This window comes from Cryptomeria japonica, chromosome 8 (assembly GCF_030272615.1).
Source record: "Cryptomeria japonica chromosome 8, Sugi_1.0, whole genome shotgun sequence".
In the NCBI taxonomy this organism is placed as follows: domain Eukaryota; kingdom Viridiplantae; phylum Streptophyta; class Pinopsida; order Cupressales; family Cupressaceae; genus Cryptomeria; species Cryptomeria japonica.
The window spans coordinates 715,928,093-715,945,297 of NC_081412.1; the positions used below are offsets into that span (position 1 = coordinate 715,928,093).

At 35.3% G+C, this 17,205-nt stretch overlaps 1 protein-coding gene across 5 annotated transcripts; it reads right to left on the minus strand.

Annotated features, from left to right (window-relative positions):
* Positions 1-2,046: 2,046 nt before the first annotated feature.
* Positions 2,047-14,498, minus strand: LOC131071258 (polypyrimidine tract-binding protein homolog 3). 5 transcript variants are annotated; one of them, XM_058007022.2, is made up of 16 exons: positions 14,360-14,498; positions 14,167-14,213; positions 5,715-5,795; positions 5,541-5,612; positions 5,341-5,417; positions 5,162-5,249; positions 4,831-4,960; positions 4,469-4,533; positions 4,273-4,322; positions 4,125-4,166; positions 3,956-4,010; positions 3,816-3,855; positions 3,653-3,705; positions 3,363-3,476; positions 3,032-3,175; positions 2,047-2,941 (listed from the first exon to the last, which is right to left on the minus strand). In XM_058007022.2, the coding sequence occupies exons 3-16, from the start codon at positions 5,769-5,771 to the stop codon at positions 2,543-2,545; spliced, it is 1,386 nt and encodes a 461-aa protein (XP_057863005.1). In that variant the 5' UTR covers positions 5,772-5,795; positions 14,167-14,213; positions 14,360-14,498; the 3' UTR covers positions 2,047-2,542. The 5 variants fall into 5 exon arrangements, with proteins under 5 accessions (XP_057863005.1, XP_057863006.1, XP_057863003.1 ...); XM_058007023.2 differs by having other exon boundaries at positions 14,162-14,213; XM_058007020.2 differs by having other exon boundaries at positions 14,167-14,496.
* Between the last annotated feature and the right edge of the window lie 2,707 nt (positions 14,499-17,205).

A 17,205-nucleotide genomic window follows, 5' to 3' on the forward strand; every position in this document is an offset into this window, starting at 1 on the left:
GGTACTACCCATACTCCTTGCGAGAGGCACCTAACTGCACTACAAACAAGGCATACATACCTTACTCCCCGTAAGATTTGAACTCATGACTTCTCTTTCAAGAGCACAAGTTCTCCACCACTAGACCAACTCAAGCTGTACACAACAGGAGTGTGCACAAAGTGCAACACAACCATAATCCTGGTTACGAAAAATTTAATTCGTCAGATATCATGTAAACGATATAGTTACCAGAACAATCTACAGAATTATCTAGAGAATACCTAGCACTGTGGCATTTTAAGGGCTGATACTGCTTTTGTTTATATTTTTTTTTTTTTTTAAGACAGACCGCAGGGAACACCTTGACACCCCGGGGACAGATGTTTTGACATACCTTGAAGGATGTCAGTGCAGTATCCCCTGCATAATCGCAGAAAGAGGAAAACATCCCAGACACGTCCAAAAACCTTCAAAAGAAAGTGGGGGCCATGCACGGGACATCCCATTGTCACCCCTGCCTGTCCCCGTTCCTGATGTCTAATTGATCCCGTGGATGCACAGATGAACACTGTTTGTGTACTAAACGAAACTTAACATGAAGACGACGTCAAAATTCCAAATTCATTCGTTTCTCCAGAAACATGATTTGTATATTTATTATTTAACGAGTGCTGAAGATCCAAAATAGCCCATACAGAGGGCTTATGACACGAGGATTTACTAGGCACCATTCCAAAACTTTAGTGGTATTTTACTACCATCAATGCCCTCACTAGATTGCCGAGGAGCATAGATAAGAGACATGAATTTTTTAATAAAAATGTATATAAGCTTCTTTGCATGTCAAGTTTAAGAAACTAAAGTGAATTTTAAAAGCATGTATCTGAAAGAGTACTCGTGAAAATTTGAAAGCAAAATATTACTATTAAAAGAAATGGAGAATGGCATTAGTACGGATATTAGATCCGTACTAAATTCAGATCTTGAACAAGCAACATTCCTTAATAATGAGAATCTGATTAAAATGCAATAAAATATAGCAGATATGTATGGCAAGGATTCATCAATACATGAGGCCACACTACCCAACATACAAATACGGCAGGATTAAATTAAGGGAATTTTACGACTGCAGTGAAATTCATGCACTAAATGTATTACATAAAACATAGAGATCGATTGAAATGAGCCTCTAGCAGAAAATTTGGATAAATACAATGCACAACAAAGAATGAACTAAGACCAACAAAATGCATTATCATCCTCTCTTTTATCATTATTGGCTTGCCTAACTTCTTATATCAATCTTACACATACTCATCCCATTCGTGTGAACCAAAGCTAGGCAAATATCAGCACATAAAGCATTGGCAATTTTAGGCTCTGTAAACTTGTGTTCATGCCACAAACTGGCAAAGTTCACATTAAAAATGACAAGAAAAATCCAACTCACAAAGATGGCATGAAGCCTTTTCTTCTATATTACAACGCACACCAAAAAATTGTAATAAAAGACAATGAAATCAGCCAACATGAAGGTTGTCAATTGACTTTGGACAAATATTAATTAGTCACAGAGCATAAGGAAAATGTGAATGAGCTCAAAAGGAACTTTGGGTGCAAAACAAATTGCTCCAAAATAAAATCATGTCAGGATAAGAGTCTAATAGTAGGGGCTTAATTTAGGTTCTGTATGACTGATTCAAAGAAACCACAAAACTTCTTATCATGCAATCCAATAATTTATGTTAAAATTGTAAAACAAAAAAAAACACCTATCTTCCATCAAAGTCCTGGCAGGAAAAAGGACTAATAAATGTCAAGTTTCAAAGATGGCTGGAGAAAACCCACCAAATTCTAAGGGCCAGCAAAGGGAAGAGCCTTAACAAATAAGACCTTTAAAAAAAAATTTATTTAACGCTTGATAAAGACTGGACAATAAAATTAACAAACATAATGTCTCCTAGGAATTCAGTAATTTTTGAAATTGCATCGAGGAACTTACATGATCAACCATAAAGAATATGCAAACAGCAAACGTTGACAATATCTCAAAAAAATACATTCCATAAAAAAAATTTATAATTAGAATTTTAAAAGAGCTTCATAGCACTCCCTAGATTTATAATTGGACTTCCAGTGGAACAAGGCATCAGTTTGCAAAAGCATCTTTATGTTGCCAATTCGATGCTTTGGGATGACTATTGGTAGGGAAATTGAGGGATGCTCAAGTTTACAGCCCAATCCACCCATCACCCCCTGCCAGGTGAATCCTTAATTAGACTAAAATGAAAAGAAGATTCTTAATAACACTTAAATTGTTCTGTTTTGCTTTGTGGCATCTGATAGACATCCAGAGTAATGTCAAACATAATGACAGTAATTGTACTCAAAGCATTTGTTGATAGAAAGTGATCCATTGACTCATCTTTAAGTCGGAAACTAGCACCAACAAAAAAGTGCAAACATCAATCCAAGACAAAAATCATCAGTACAGCTCAATCGCAACTGACATAGATATCAGTAACGCAATCTCACAGCCCACATGTCAAAACTTCAGTCAAGATGCTGAAATAGACTGAAGCTGAGAAAATGATAATCTAATTGTCGAGTGATCCATGGTACTGGCATGTTTGCAAACAAGAGCTTCTGTAGCTTGTTCTTCATTTTCAAAAAGTATCAGTGCCTGCTTCTTACCATTAGCCTCAAAGAGTCTGCTGTTAATTATATTTCCATGTTCTTCCAAATGAGACACAACTTCAACTTCTGTCACATCAGCATGTAGGCTAGAAACATGTATCATCTTTGTTGGAGCACAACAATACCGGTAGTTCTTTGCCAGATTACGGTTAAAACGATTCAGCTTAGAACCTGAGTAATCAGTTGAATCTGAGGATGGATGTATCTGTGCATGCTTCGAGAAGTTTACTTCCAAATGTTTTCCAAACAGCAAAGCTCCCTGGGTGACAGTTTACATTGTTAGACATTGGTTGTAATTGAAAAAGTTTTACCGAACTTTACCAAGCAATTGAGAAGCCAAAGATTCTACCTTCAAAAAGTTGACAGCTAATTCTGCCTGAAAACCATCTGCCATTTGAATCAGTGCATGATCGGGTTTGTTTCGGAGTAATTTAATGCGCAGTATATTACCATAAATGGAGAACAAATTGAAAAGTTTATCTTCATCTATTTTCTGAAATAAGTCATAACATCAACTTGAGTCAGTTAATTCATAATTGTCAAGCTAAAAACATTTCAAAAAGTCCTCTTGCTTTAATTCAAAAAGTGCATTCAATATTTCAGTTGGAAAACAATTAGAGAAAATCAAATGTGGAAATGCAGAGAAAGCACAATTATAAAAAAGGCTCTGTAAGCAGGACCTCTGGGTTCAAGTTGGCAACTAGAATCGTGCATCTATCATTGTTACCAGTAACTCCTCGGGGTAAGACACCGCCAAAGGCTTCCATTATAGCAGCTCCACTGGCAGTAGGCATCTATTACAGGTAACAGGTATCGAAGAATTGTATCAGAATGTGTTGAGTTACATAGGTCAGAAATCAAAGAAATATAATTTCCTTGACATTTCATTATCAGTTCAATGGAAAGCATAGCCCAGCAACTCAGAATAATTTTCAAGGAGTGCAATCAGAGCTCAAGCTGATTATCAAACCTGTACAGAGTTTAATCCCATCGCTGGAGCACCCACCATATGATGGAGAGAGACTGTAAATTTTCCCAAGATAAAACACATCATTATAAAACGTAATTTAGACCCTAAATTCTTCAAATGGTATATATTCAAACTTGAACAAATGGTTGTGTACCATACCCACCTGGTTGAATGCCATACATGCCTCCCGCATCACCAAAAGACTGTTTTAAATACACAAAGATACAACTCAGAACAAACCAGATTAAGTTACAGAAAGCCATTTTAACTTTCCATTTACATTAAACATATATCAAGTATCACCTGGGTAGGCATCCGATTTTTCTGCTCTGAAGGCAATGCTGGGTTTGTGAAGTCCCTGCCAAAAATTAACTAGAGGTAATTACAAACTATAGATAACATAGCAACAAAAATTCTATATCATAAGAAGAAGCTAAGGAAAAACTTGACCGGTGCAATGCAAAAAAATTACCTGGTTCTTTCATTGTTGTAGTTCACTTGTAACTCAGTAAGGCTAGCAGAAAAAAAAAAATTACATTGTAAGACAACATCAGAAGGACAATCTAATAATGCTAATGATTCAAACAAAGGTAAAAGTTGGTGATATCCAGCATGCATACTTTGAGAACTGAATCTCTAGCTGACAACATCCATCATAGATATTACGATTCTGCAGAAATATTCCAAGACGACTCAATCTAAATCAAACCTCAACAAATAATGTTAAGAAAACTAACTATATGAATGTACACACCAGTTCCTCGAAGATCAGACAACAAACCATATGAATGTACATATGTCCTAGCAATAACATACCTGCAGATTTTTCATAGCTTGAACGGCACTTTGTCTTGAAGCATACTGAATAAAAGCTTGCAAACCTGTATACAAACAATTAAGTTATTAACTCAACTGTTACCGAATTGTAATAATCCCAGATTCATAATAACTTATATACATTCCCATATTGTATGATAAGTTCACTAGAACATGTGTCTTGTCTGTTCATGATAATTCTATGCTCCAGAAGCATAGGGTGAAGTATCATGATCCATATATACTTAAAGAGTAAAAGATAGAATAGAAAGAAAAAATGCCACCAACACTCTCAGACTATACAGCACTAAGGAAAGAAAAGAAATAAGAATCGGATATTTAGAAGACTCGAAGAAGCTGACCAGACTTCTGAAATATGACGATCTTCTCGACAAAACCAAGAGGGGAAAAAACTTGATGCAGCACTTCCACTGTGATGGGATAGAGCAGGTGATGAATAGTAACTAAGAGGATTCGGTTGGGCTGTGAATCCTGAGAATGGCCATCACCAATCCAGCATAGCAAAGACACGAGAAAGAAGACATACATAGAGAAAAGAAGAAAGGAATGCGTGAGAAAAGAGATTTAAGTAAGGAAGTGCACAAATGACATAAATTTGATACTGCAAAGCCAAACCTATTCCACTCTAACTCATAGCAGCATCAATTTGAAAAGGCCAGTAATACTGCCTACCTGGTCTCCACTACGTCGTGCCTGCCCTGAATACTCAGTTGTTGTCAACTCCTGATGAGATGAGAACTGAATGTAGACATTCCTACCTCTGCAAATAATCCCCATGTTAGGTTGGACCGAATGGGAAGAATATTTTGCCAACCAGAAGTGTAAATTGCACAAATATCCATGCACAATACCTTATGCTCGGCTGAATTGTTGAGTAATGGTCTAAAACACTGACCGCAGAAGGAATATCACGCATTTGCATGAGAGCCTACAGAAGAAACACAAGTTGTCAATGCCGTGTGCCTAAAGAGCATCATACAAGCAGTTAATTCAACACAAAGAGGAATATAAACGTTTACTAGAATAAGAAATTCTTTCTTAAAGTTCTGACCTGATTCTTAGCACGCAATATCACAAGTTTGGTTGCAGTACCAAGATTTTCTACCAGTTTAAACAAGTCTGCCTGCAGATTTCACAACCATGAATATAAACTAGTACTGAAAAATGACTATAAAGACATTCTGTTAGAAAAAAAGGAATAATCGCCATTTCTAAAAAGCATTACCTCAGATATTTCAGGTCCAACATTACGAATATGAAGAACTTTTGATGGTTCGGTCATCTTGAAATCAGTATAGAGAATAACCTAACAGTAAGAAAAAACAAGACCCTGTTACTCATTATTCATGTCAAATAGCTGCACCTTTAATAAGAAGCACAAAGTATATATAATGGCAGGGAATATTATATAGAAGTAAATAACCCGATCACAAAAAATTAAATGCCAATTCGTCATACAAGCTCATGTATGCCAAGATCTCATTCATTGACAGGTAGTACTTAAAAGTGTTATCACTTTCATCATTATTGGGCTTCTTAGGCCCAACAGCTCTAGTTGTACCCTCTCTTTAGGCCCAGGTAAACAGCCTTGGAATCGTCACTTAACAAGAGAATTCATAAATTATTGGCAACGAAAAATGGTTAAGAACATTTAAACAGATAGAAAAATGACAAATATAGATAGTGTTGATTCTGCAAGAACCCTGCAAAGAGGCAAAAAAATTTCCTTTGAGAATAGGAAACCCTTTATTTACAATCTAATTTGAGACAACCCCTTGAATATAAACATTTTCAGAATCTGTTGCATTACCATCTATTTCATTTTCTCCAGCACTTTCTGGGAAACAAATCAGATGCCACTGAGAAATTATGATCCAGACAGTCAAGTTTTTAAGCAGATAAGGTTTTCACAATGTTAAACTAAATGTTTGCTGATTGTAACAAAAACATGGTATATGGATCATGCATTCTTTCAAAAGAAATAATATGACCTTTTCCTTTTTATCTGGTGAGATTCAAGGCTTATTAGGATACCCAAACTCAAAGATAGGAGGTACAGAATTTCTCAACAAAAGGATATGAACTGAGCACCTCACCTAAGGTCAGAGGCCAGGCAATCCTGATGACCTAAGTATTACACCCAATTGGAAGAGAAATCACCCTCTCCCTGTAAATGATGAAGAGCAAATAGTCTCAACTTTATCTTAGTGTAAGAGGATCATGTTTATAATACTCCTAAGCTTCTCATCAAAAGCTATGGGAGGGGCTTGAGATGTGTTGGTAGAGTGACCATCATAGAACAGATGTGCCACTTAATTAAGGTTAAACTTTAGAGCCATTAGTTGTTGACAATTATTAAATTCTGATTTACCTTCATCCCCAGATTCAATTCATCAATGTCAAGCATGATCTTGAATCTTCAAGCCAGAATTAGGGATGTCTTCAGGAATCTATTTATACAAATACATTCTCCTTAAACGAGTTCACATTAAGTTATATACATAAAAATGTAAAGAAATGACCCTCCCTCTCTTGCTCTCTCTCTCATGTTCACACATCCAATTAACTTCATGTAACAAGGAATATGCCCATCAGAACCCTTTAGACAAGAAAGCCTATTGTCTTTTTTGTGTATCTTCACCCATACACATTATTCTAAGCAGCTGGTGTCAAGTGTACATATAGACTAAGTCACAACGTTCGAATTCGGCAACAATAAAATTCGGATGAAATTCGACAAGGTAAACATAATGAAAAAAAAATTGACATTTATATCGCCTTATATAAATTTAATTTTTTAGAATATAAATAATAGATCACAAAATAGCTAAAAAAAAAATTATCATTTGTAAACAATAATTTTACGAACATATACAATTAAAAAAGTTCATAACAATATGATATAATTATATTCTATTATATTATATTTAATTTAATTTAATATAGAAGTTTTTTAATATAATAGACTAAGTATATACTTAATTTAAATATAACATTTCAAAATTTAAAACTTCTATTATTAAAAAATTATAAAATATATTTTGATAAATGTAACAGTTTTTAATAGAACTTAATTTATAATTTGAAACATATCTTAATAAATATAATATATAAAGTTATAGACTATCTTGAAATTCTATAGATTAAAATAACCCTATAAAAAGAAAATTAAAAAAACAAATTGTGGATTAAGATCAAAATTGCAGATGGAGACTTCGACCAGCAGGAGGCACGGGGATGATATTGGTTGCAGACATTATGTCCGAGGAGGGAATCATAGCAGATGCCATGCCTTTCTAGCAACCTACGTCGGCTACAAAGCCAAAGATGAAATCAAAGCTTACGCAGCCTCAGGCAAAACACCGGCTGCCATGGGCATTTTAGGAGCAGGAGAAATCTCCATCTCGGCTTTACTTTCAACGATTGATTCAAATTGCTTCTTCACGCAGGTCCTCTCAACCTCAAGCTGCTCAAAATCCACATTTACGCTATCATCCACATCCATCCAATCAGGTTGGTGAACCATATCTCCCCTCTCTGCCTGTGATGCCTGAAACCGCTTGGAGCGATGCTCATTGTCCTCCGCTCCTGTCAATGGCCGCTTCTGCTTCAAACCAGAAAACAATCTTTTATCTTGTACTAGATCCAAATCCATAGGCTCGTAGTCTTCATGGGAGTGCCTCATTATCTTAGCTAAGGCCATGCCATCTACAAAGCCCTCCAAAGCCACGATTTCTCCCAGGCTTCCTTGCCCTGCTACCTCACTCCAATCTGCACCCTCCTCCTCACCCTGGGAGGCAAAATTAACAGCAGATTCAATTTGGGTTTCTGATGGCATACACTCTTCCTCACGAAATCTTTTAACGGCTTCTTTTCCAGCATCTTTCTGCCAAGAAATTCCAACCGAGGCATCATGGGGTTCAACCTTTACCACACCAATGCCAACAATTTCCGGGCCATTAACAGTTTGGCCAATAAGTGCCAAAGCTGGCTCAAGAGAGCAGCAAATAAGAATCCCAACATCATTCTCTTTCGCTGGATTCTCCTTTTCAACTAAGTTCCCCTCTTTCTTCCAGCCATCCCACAAATGTACACGACGCTTGAAGCACAGTTTTACATACCATAGTTATGAATTTTACTTTCTTCTCCTTCATCCATCTCTGCTCAAGCCAACCTAGGCTCTGATACCAATTGCTAGTTTAAATCAAGCAAAGAAATAACATAAAACAATGAAAGAAAAACAAAATTAAAGATTGAGACACAAGACAAGATTTATAGTGGTTCGGCAAATGCCTACGTCCACTCTCAAGCAAGGAAATCATCTATTAACCAATATCCAAAATTACATCCAGTACATAGACTGCACACATATTTATACATTCATATTCAAGTATGAATCAAAGAGTTGAGGGAGCCAAAAGGTCATGTGACCGGTGGGCTTCACATCCCAACAGCTGCAGCAATTGATTTTCATGGCATTGTGTTTGGCAACAAAGAGGGGTCCAGGCATTGCCGATTGGGAAATCTTGAAGCTGGACGATATAGAACCCAGAGTTAATATCCTTGCAGCGTGGCCTTCAAACCTCGCCCCACAGACCTCCTTGACAACCAAAGGTTGGTTAAGTTCAAAGTGCAGGGAAGTGAAAGTTGTGGCAGAAATGATCAGGAAAGACACGGAGGAAAGACGTGTGGGAAAGATTTAGCTACGTTTCTAGAGTGAGCTGTAAACACCATTTAATATTTTTGAAACCCTTAAAAAACACTATATTTTACTCCATGGAAGAAGCTAACACGTTTTTCTGTATGAATATGAACCCGAATTTTAACGAATTTTATAGAAATATTTAAAATTCGCCAAAATCCAAATTCTATGGTTGAAATTCGGCGAATCTTGTGACATTGCATATAATTAAGAAAGACATAAGATAAATTTGAATATTCAAAATTCATATTGTGTTCACATGTTGAATGTATTTGCGCTTTGTTTTTTAGGCAACAGAAGTTAATCTATTATTCCACTTTCTAACAAAATTTCCTCTTCGGCAGAGAACCTCCTGCCTACAGCCCATGAACCACAAAATTTCCAGGACAGAGAAATCTGTCCCTTGTGTGGGAGTTTTGCATATTCCAACAAGGTACACATAATAATCATTGATTTTAACAGTCTTTAACCAGTACATACAGTAAATATGCATTATGAAGAAAATTAATATTGGATAATCTTCCAGAAAGCAATACTATATTCATCTTGCCCACTAATAACCAACACCTTTAACTAGCTATCTAACATCTCATCATAACTCTTCACATCTTTCGCAGTTGCTGAAGTGCATATCATACATCAAATCTCGACGGCTGCTAAATCCATTTTAGTTGCAATAATTTTGAATCATAAATATAGCTTGAGTTCAATACTAAATCTGGCTATCCTCTGCTGCCAGCTTAGCTGATCATAAGTATCAATATAACAAAGTTATCCATAACATTGCACACTAAAGATTGTAATACCCTATATGTAAATGATGCACAAAATATAGAAGCATACATTTTCAATAGTAGGTCCCTATCCAAGTCACTTAACATGTAATCTCGCAGCGAAATAACATTCTCAAAAGTCCCCAGATGTGTAACCCCAACAAAGGAAAGCTTAATGTAGCATAGTGATCCTGAAAGCTGGAAACCAAAACTCGTGCATTGTAAATGAAAGGTTCTTCTTAGAAGATGACTTTTCATGAAATCATGGACGCAATAGATGTGTCTCAATCAGTTAAAACTTAAAAGTAATTCTACATGGCTGACAATGTAGACAGGAATAAATCAGAAACCAAAAGAGTACAGATACAATACATTTCATTGAATTTTGCAATAGATTCGTGCCTACTGAAGTTGTTAGCTTTCATTACTCAACCTAAGTGGAGACTGATCAATCTACCAGCTCACAACACTGAAAATCATTTTTTGCTTCCTGTATGTGTAGGCATACGTAATGACATAATCAGATTGGTCTGTTCAACGCATATAGATAAATCCATGCTTCTTGTTAAGGCATTTAGTTAATATTTATATGGGTCGCTTAGATTAGAACAAAAGCTGATTGACATTCATAGTCATATTCTAGCTGATTATAAGCACATTGCAAACTTTACGCAAAACGGGACCACATAAAGCTGATTGACATTCATAGTCATATTGTAACTGATTATAAGCACATTGCAAACTTAACACAAAACAGGACCACATGGATACTAAAAGAAGTGGGCCAAATGAAACGTGCGTATAAAAGGAAATACAATACATTCATTCAATATAAGAAAAAGCATAGAACACTGGGGAGTAGACAAAAATTGGTAACGGGTAAGATTATATATAGCTAGTCAGTTATTTTATATTTGAAGGTCAATCAGAGGTTATATTCAGGTTACAGTGCACTACTTGCATTGAGCAACTGTACAATAAGGAGTAATGTTTGGTGCAGATCTCGTATTAGTCTCATTCAGTTTTCACTATTCAAACACTAAGAAGCTTATAATGTAATCCTCTACTTGACAGCGGCTTTGTCATGCTTGATGTGTTCCCTTGACGTATTAATTCTAAGCTTTTAAGTTTTTCCAGATCAGATGTTACCATAATTATTAATTAGTTTCTTTACTATTATTATACACTGTAAGCATTCATTGGATTGTATTATGTAACCTAAATGCCATATTATGTTAAATAAAAATTCTACAGTTAGCATAGAATATGCAAAAAAGATCCATGTAGACGCAAGCAAATGGTCTGGATGAAAAACAGGTAATGTCCTTTCAGTAGTCTCCACTAGTCTTATTGCATATTTTGACATAGAGAAATGCAAAACTGTATTACAAATTTATGTTGTGTTACTGGGTACACCTAGGTGCCCTGCCATACCCAAACTAGTTTGGTCTGGGTTCAGATCCTAGGCCAGATCTGACCTAGGTGAATCCAAGGCACATACTCAGGCTTGTGCATTTGACCCAAGTACATCTGAGACATACCTGAGCCAAATGCAAAGACCCCAGTATGTCCCTGGATGTACCCAGGCAAACCCAAACGCAGTGGGAAGAACACATTTTAAAAAACTGATATTTTTTATAAGTCAAAAAGTACATTAAAATTTAAAAGCTAACTTATTCCAGCTAACCCTAAAAAGCAACTTTGTGTTACCAACAAAACACAAACCAAAAACATAAAAGTCATTCTTACCTTTTATTGCTCAGACTTGCTGCTTCTTTGGTGTTCAAGCATTGCGAAGGCCCTATTCCTATGCCTATATTCTGTAACTTTATTGTACGAATTAAAATTCTACATATATAGTACAAATGAAACCAGCCATACCAAATCTGGTGAATCCCTTAACCCGAAACCTTCATATTTTAGAAAGGAAATCTGAGTGGCATCTGAAAGTTCTATTTGAGAGATTTACTTCAAACTCAGATGGGTCTATGCAAAACATTTTTAGATTGCATGAAATGGAAATCACTTGCTTCAGTTTTAGATAGAGTTATGGAAAATATTGACTTCAGTTCTAGATGGAAATACGGAAAACACTTGCTTGAGTTTAAGATTTAAATATGGAAAATATATGGTTTAGCTAGGACGGAAATTCCTAATTAGCATCCTAAAGGTATCATTGTCTATATTTCTCAATCCTGACAAAACTTGAAAGAACTCTTTCAGTATGAAATTAAGCACAAATCTACTGCCAAAGCAGCAATTCACCCATTTAAGCAGCCTATGCCTAAAAATTTGCGGCCCATACTAGAGATCCTCCATACAATAATTATACAACTTGAACTTGAGATAATGCAAGAAGCCAACGAAAGAGAGTCAACTCAACACTCGGCAAAAATTAGTGCATAACAAAAATATACATCAAAAACTCAACAACCTCAAAATTTCATATTTTTTAAAGAGTTTTAGCTTTCCATCAAGCCAATCAGTTTCTTCATCCCCAAGTTGAGCAGTTACACGTCAAACCTGAGACGTGTGACTTAAACTTCATACACTGGTATTGGACCAATCATAAATACATAACCAAGAGAGGACCTGCATTAGAAATCTCAATCCTTTCTCTGCCAACAGATTAATTCATTTCCTTTCGAGGGCCATGTAACAAAGTTCTAAGTGCTGGCCCAAAACTTCAACAAGATTCAAACAAGGGGCATAACAACTCTGGAACCCTTAGTACCCCAATGTATATGTATATCGGATATACATCACAGTTGGAATAATTATAATATAAATAAATAAAAACACACACACAAATTGTTCAGAAACCAATGTACACATATAATCAGTCCACTTTGAAAAACAGGACAACCCAGCCATCAGCCTGACTACACTGCACTAGCATTTTAGCATATATTTATAATTTACAAGTGACATAGACCAAAATATTCCTGCACAGGTAAAGGGCTACTGTGGTTCCGATCAAAGAATACTGTCGTAAATAGTGGACAGTCAAAGGAATTACAAAATTGAATCACATTCTTCAAGAAAGTTACTCTCAATAGTCTGCAGTAAACGAAAACAATAAAAAGACACCTAATTATCAATTAAGCACCGTCAATCTCAAATATCAGGCAACCATTAGAAAAAGAAAGAAAATATATTAACATCCACAAACGTCCAAAAAAGGATCAAAGGGACTGGAACACGCAGAAAGTACAATAGCAACGGACTAGGGAAAAATCGACCCTAAACATTACGCAAAGAATAAATCAAAACAAAAAAAATAAGAGTAGCCAGAAGATGCGTTAGCTTAAAACGATTTAACTCCCAAGCTAGTACAATTATAAAAAGAAAGGCATGGAAAGAACCCTGCAAAGCAGTACAGTCGAAGCAACCGACCAGGTAGAAAACCAAAATCCTCAGGTGTCGGGAATTTCTTTCTATTACTTAGTATTTGTTCAAACTTTGTATTTGAAGGTGCCAAGAGTATAAAGGTAAATGTGGCTTTTGATACTTCTATATATGTTCATAATCCGAAGCTGAACCATACTGTGCCTTCCATTTTTTTCTATGCGGATAAACTCTGAGGTATCCAGAACTTGAAATAAAAAAGGCATTCAGTCCCACTCACAAAATGAGTGAATAGGAACAACACATTCTCGTGTCAAAACAAGGTAAATTTGTTTTTACTTCAATAATGCTACGAAGCAAGCGTACGACAGATCCACTTTCCAATGGCACATACTCACTCATTGTACAGTAAGATTAAAATCATAATCTCCCGGGGCAGCTTGGTTCGCGTGTTTCTGGTCTCAGAAAACCTGGAAAACCCGTCAATTATAGACTTGAAGGCTCTGGGTTTAACAAAACTCAATGGCAATACCCACAAAAAAAAGTTGTCGACCAGCAAGATCCCCTCTACACCCAGACTAAGTACAGACCCATAACTAAGAAATCAATACCTTTAACGATTCAATGTCAACCCCCAAAAGGAATCTTCTTCTTTTTTCATAACGCGGATGACCGAGTTGTCAACTGAAAACTTGGAAAACGCTTTTTTTTAATATTCAATGGCAATGACCACAAGAAAATGATCAGAACAAGATGGGTAAATGAATGCATAAGCTAACAGAGAAACTTAAAAAATCCGACCCATTTCTGCACTTAAGAATCCAAGCATACCCAACTTTGAAAAAGTACCTTACCAGATAATAAAGCTGAAGTGGTCACTGTAGCTCCTCCTGGTCTCTACCTGAGTAACAATAAGACCTCAGATATCAATCCTGAGAAAGTGTAATTTGTTATCCTATAGGCTGAGCACCTTGTGGATCTGAGTGAAAAAGAAAGAAGATACCACCGATTCAGTAGACCTAAAAGAAGAAAGAGAGAATCAGTGACCTAGATAAAGAGGGGACGCCTTCAGTTGCGGTCAAACAGATCAGGATTTAAGGTTTTAATGAATTTGGATGTTGGCCTGGAGAGTTAATAATATATGTGAGAAAGCTCGTTAGTGTTTCGGGCTTGTGAATAGGGTAGTTTCATGCAAGTTTAGTCACTTCTATGTCCTTATATTCAAATATATAAACATATCTTATTTATTTGTGCTTAAACAATTATTTGTTTCTCTCTTTCCTTTTTTACTTTATTTTATTTTGATCTTCTTCAATGTGTCAATGTTCTTATTTTTTCCACCTAACCAATAAGGTCTATTTTAGCTCTCTTATCTTATTATCATTTTTTCATTATGTTCTTAGTTATATCTCATCTTGAAGATGGATCATATAGTATAACCTGAAACATTAAGATAAAAAATGTCATTCAATAATTTAAGTATATTGATATTTTGATTTATTGTAAAAAAAATATGTTTGTTTATGTAAATTTAAGTATAAAAGATAATTTGAAATATTCTTTTTATAATGATAGAGTTATAATTTAAGAATTGAGAATGAATTATCTTGAAATTTATGAGGGACTAAAAGTGTGTAAGATATAATAATTATGTAACGTGAGTGTTCACATTTCTTTCCCTTTTCTTTCGTATTTCCTTCCAAAAGTTTCACAAATAAATATACATATATATCATTCAATTAAAAATTGTTTAGAACATGGTCACATGCCTATTTGCATTCGTTGCTTGAATTTTAGATGTATAAAGTGATCCCATGCAAATTTTAAATTGAAATCTTCTCTTATAATTTGGAGTTGCTATAGTTTAGGAATTGAAAATAACCTATGAAAAATTAAGGGGGGTTAAAGTTATGCAGCTAATACTAAATAAAAAGTATGGCCCCACTAATTGAGCATGATGGGCTATTTTCAACATTAATAATCATTTAGTAAGGGTTATTAATATTTATGCTTTGAATGATGTTGTTGAGAGATCTATCCGGCTCCAAATGTAGATTGTCAATTAAATGTCTATGATTCTATGTAGGGATTAATATGATTGAAATAACCTATGATAAATATGGGGTCTTGTCTATGTTGTAGATAGCTAACAAAGATAGTTGTGGTTCTTCATGTGCGGTAAATTAGAAATTTTTGATCCATATCTTGGTTACCACCTGGATCATTTGACATGATATGTATGGAGTAATATTAGAACAAGGTCCAATAAAGTACTCAAGCATCTTGGTTGTTCTATGATGTCAACATGATTGTTTTCTGCTTTGCTAGTTGGTATTTGTTGTTAATGAAGGCTTTGTTGGACATTGTCCTTTCAAACCACTTCTATTATGATTTAATGTTGTGTAGAAATTCACTAAACCCAAGATCATGAAGACACAATTCTTTCTAAATATGTCATTGCTCGACCACAAGGCCACATCCTATTCACATTCAATGTTTTTAGAATTTGGACCCATATCCCATGCATGAGACTATATGGATAGCCTATGGAATGATGTAATCACTCATGCTTCTTGGTTTATCTACATCTATGGGCAATAGCCCATTTCCATCATTGATCATATGAAGCAACCATCTCATAGCTTCACAAAGCCACCACAAGTTTAGAAGCATAGCATTTTGATTTGACTACTTATCTTAGAGTGGCTTAGGCTTGCCACCAGAAATAGGTTGTAAAAACCCACAATGCATGAGAAGCTGAAATCAAATCTTATCTCTCTTAGCTTGACAGATGAGGTCTTGGAAGAATTTTATAAGATTTGTGGAGAGGAGCTCCTTGACAAGATTCTTGACATTCTTCAAGCCTTTATTCGACATTGAGAAAAATTCATTTGCTCAAGAGTACACTTTGGCTACTCAAGAAAATACTTTGGCTAAGGTCATTGCTTTGAAGGAGTGCCTAAATATAGTTTCTTATTAGGCTTCCTACTCATTATGCATTCTTTGTACGATCAACTTCTCACCAAAGAAGATTTGTGAGAGATTATTTTTGCAATCTAGAGATAAAGTTGTTGGTTTGGATGGATTTCCTTGTGAATTCTATAGAGTCTTTTGGGACATAATAGGTGGTGATCTTCATGAGGTGTAACTCAAGTTCTTTCATTATAAATCCATGGGAAATTTCATAAATAAAGAGAATATCAAATTCATACCTAAAGCTAAGACCTTAATGAAATATACAATCAATGACCTATCAATTTGTTGAATGGCTTATACAAGAGTTTTTCCAAATCTATCTCTGACTCTTAAGCTTTGGAATCTTCTACCTTAGCTTGTCCATCCTAAATAAACTAGGTTCATCGAATGTAGAGTTATCTTGAATAATATAATTATTGTTTATGAAGGAATGGAATGAGCTAGACACTCTCAACAATCTAGTATTTTTAATGATATAAGATTTCCACAATCCATAATTTATTAAATGCTACTTATGGATTAGATTGTGTGCAAGTTTTTTATCAACGTTTTGGATCACACTCTATGGTCCATCATCGGGATGAAAGAGGGCTAAGGAATTAATTTTTTGATCAATATTTCAGATCACACACCATGATCCATCATCAAGATGAAAGAGAGCTGAGAAATTAATTTCTTAGCTCTCTTTCATCTTGATAATGGAATTTCTTAGCTCTCTTTCATCTTGATGATGGATCACGAAGTGTGATCCAAAATGTTGATCAAAAAACTTGCACATAGATTTCTTGGCTCTCTTTCATCCTGATGATGTATCATGGAATGTGATCCAAATATTGATAAAAAAAACTTACACATAGTCTAATCCAGAAGTAGCATCTAACAATCTATCATTTTTATGACCACATTAAGTGACCTTT

What these genes read in the sequence shown, in the direction of transcription:
- LOC131071258 (XM_058007022.2), bottom strand. Translation starts at nt 5,771, where the DNA reads ATGACCGAACCATCAAAAGTTCTTCATATTCGTAATGTTGGACCTGAA. An exon ending in ACAATTCAGCCGAGCATAAG is followed by an intron (nt 5,250 to 5,340) that starts GTATTGTGCATG and finishes GATTATTTGCAG; the next exon opens with AGGTAGGAATGTCTACATTC. An exon ending in AAGCTATGAAAAATCTGCAG is followed by an intron (nt 4,323 to 4,468) that starts GTATGTTATTGC and finishes ATATTTCTGCAG; the next exon opens with AATCGTAATATCTATGATGG.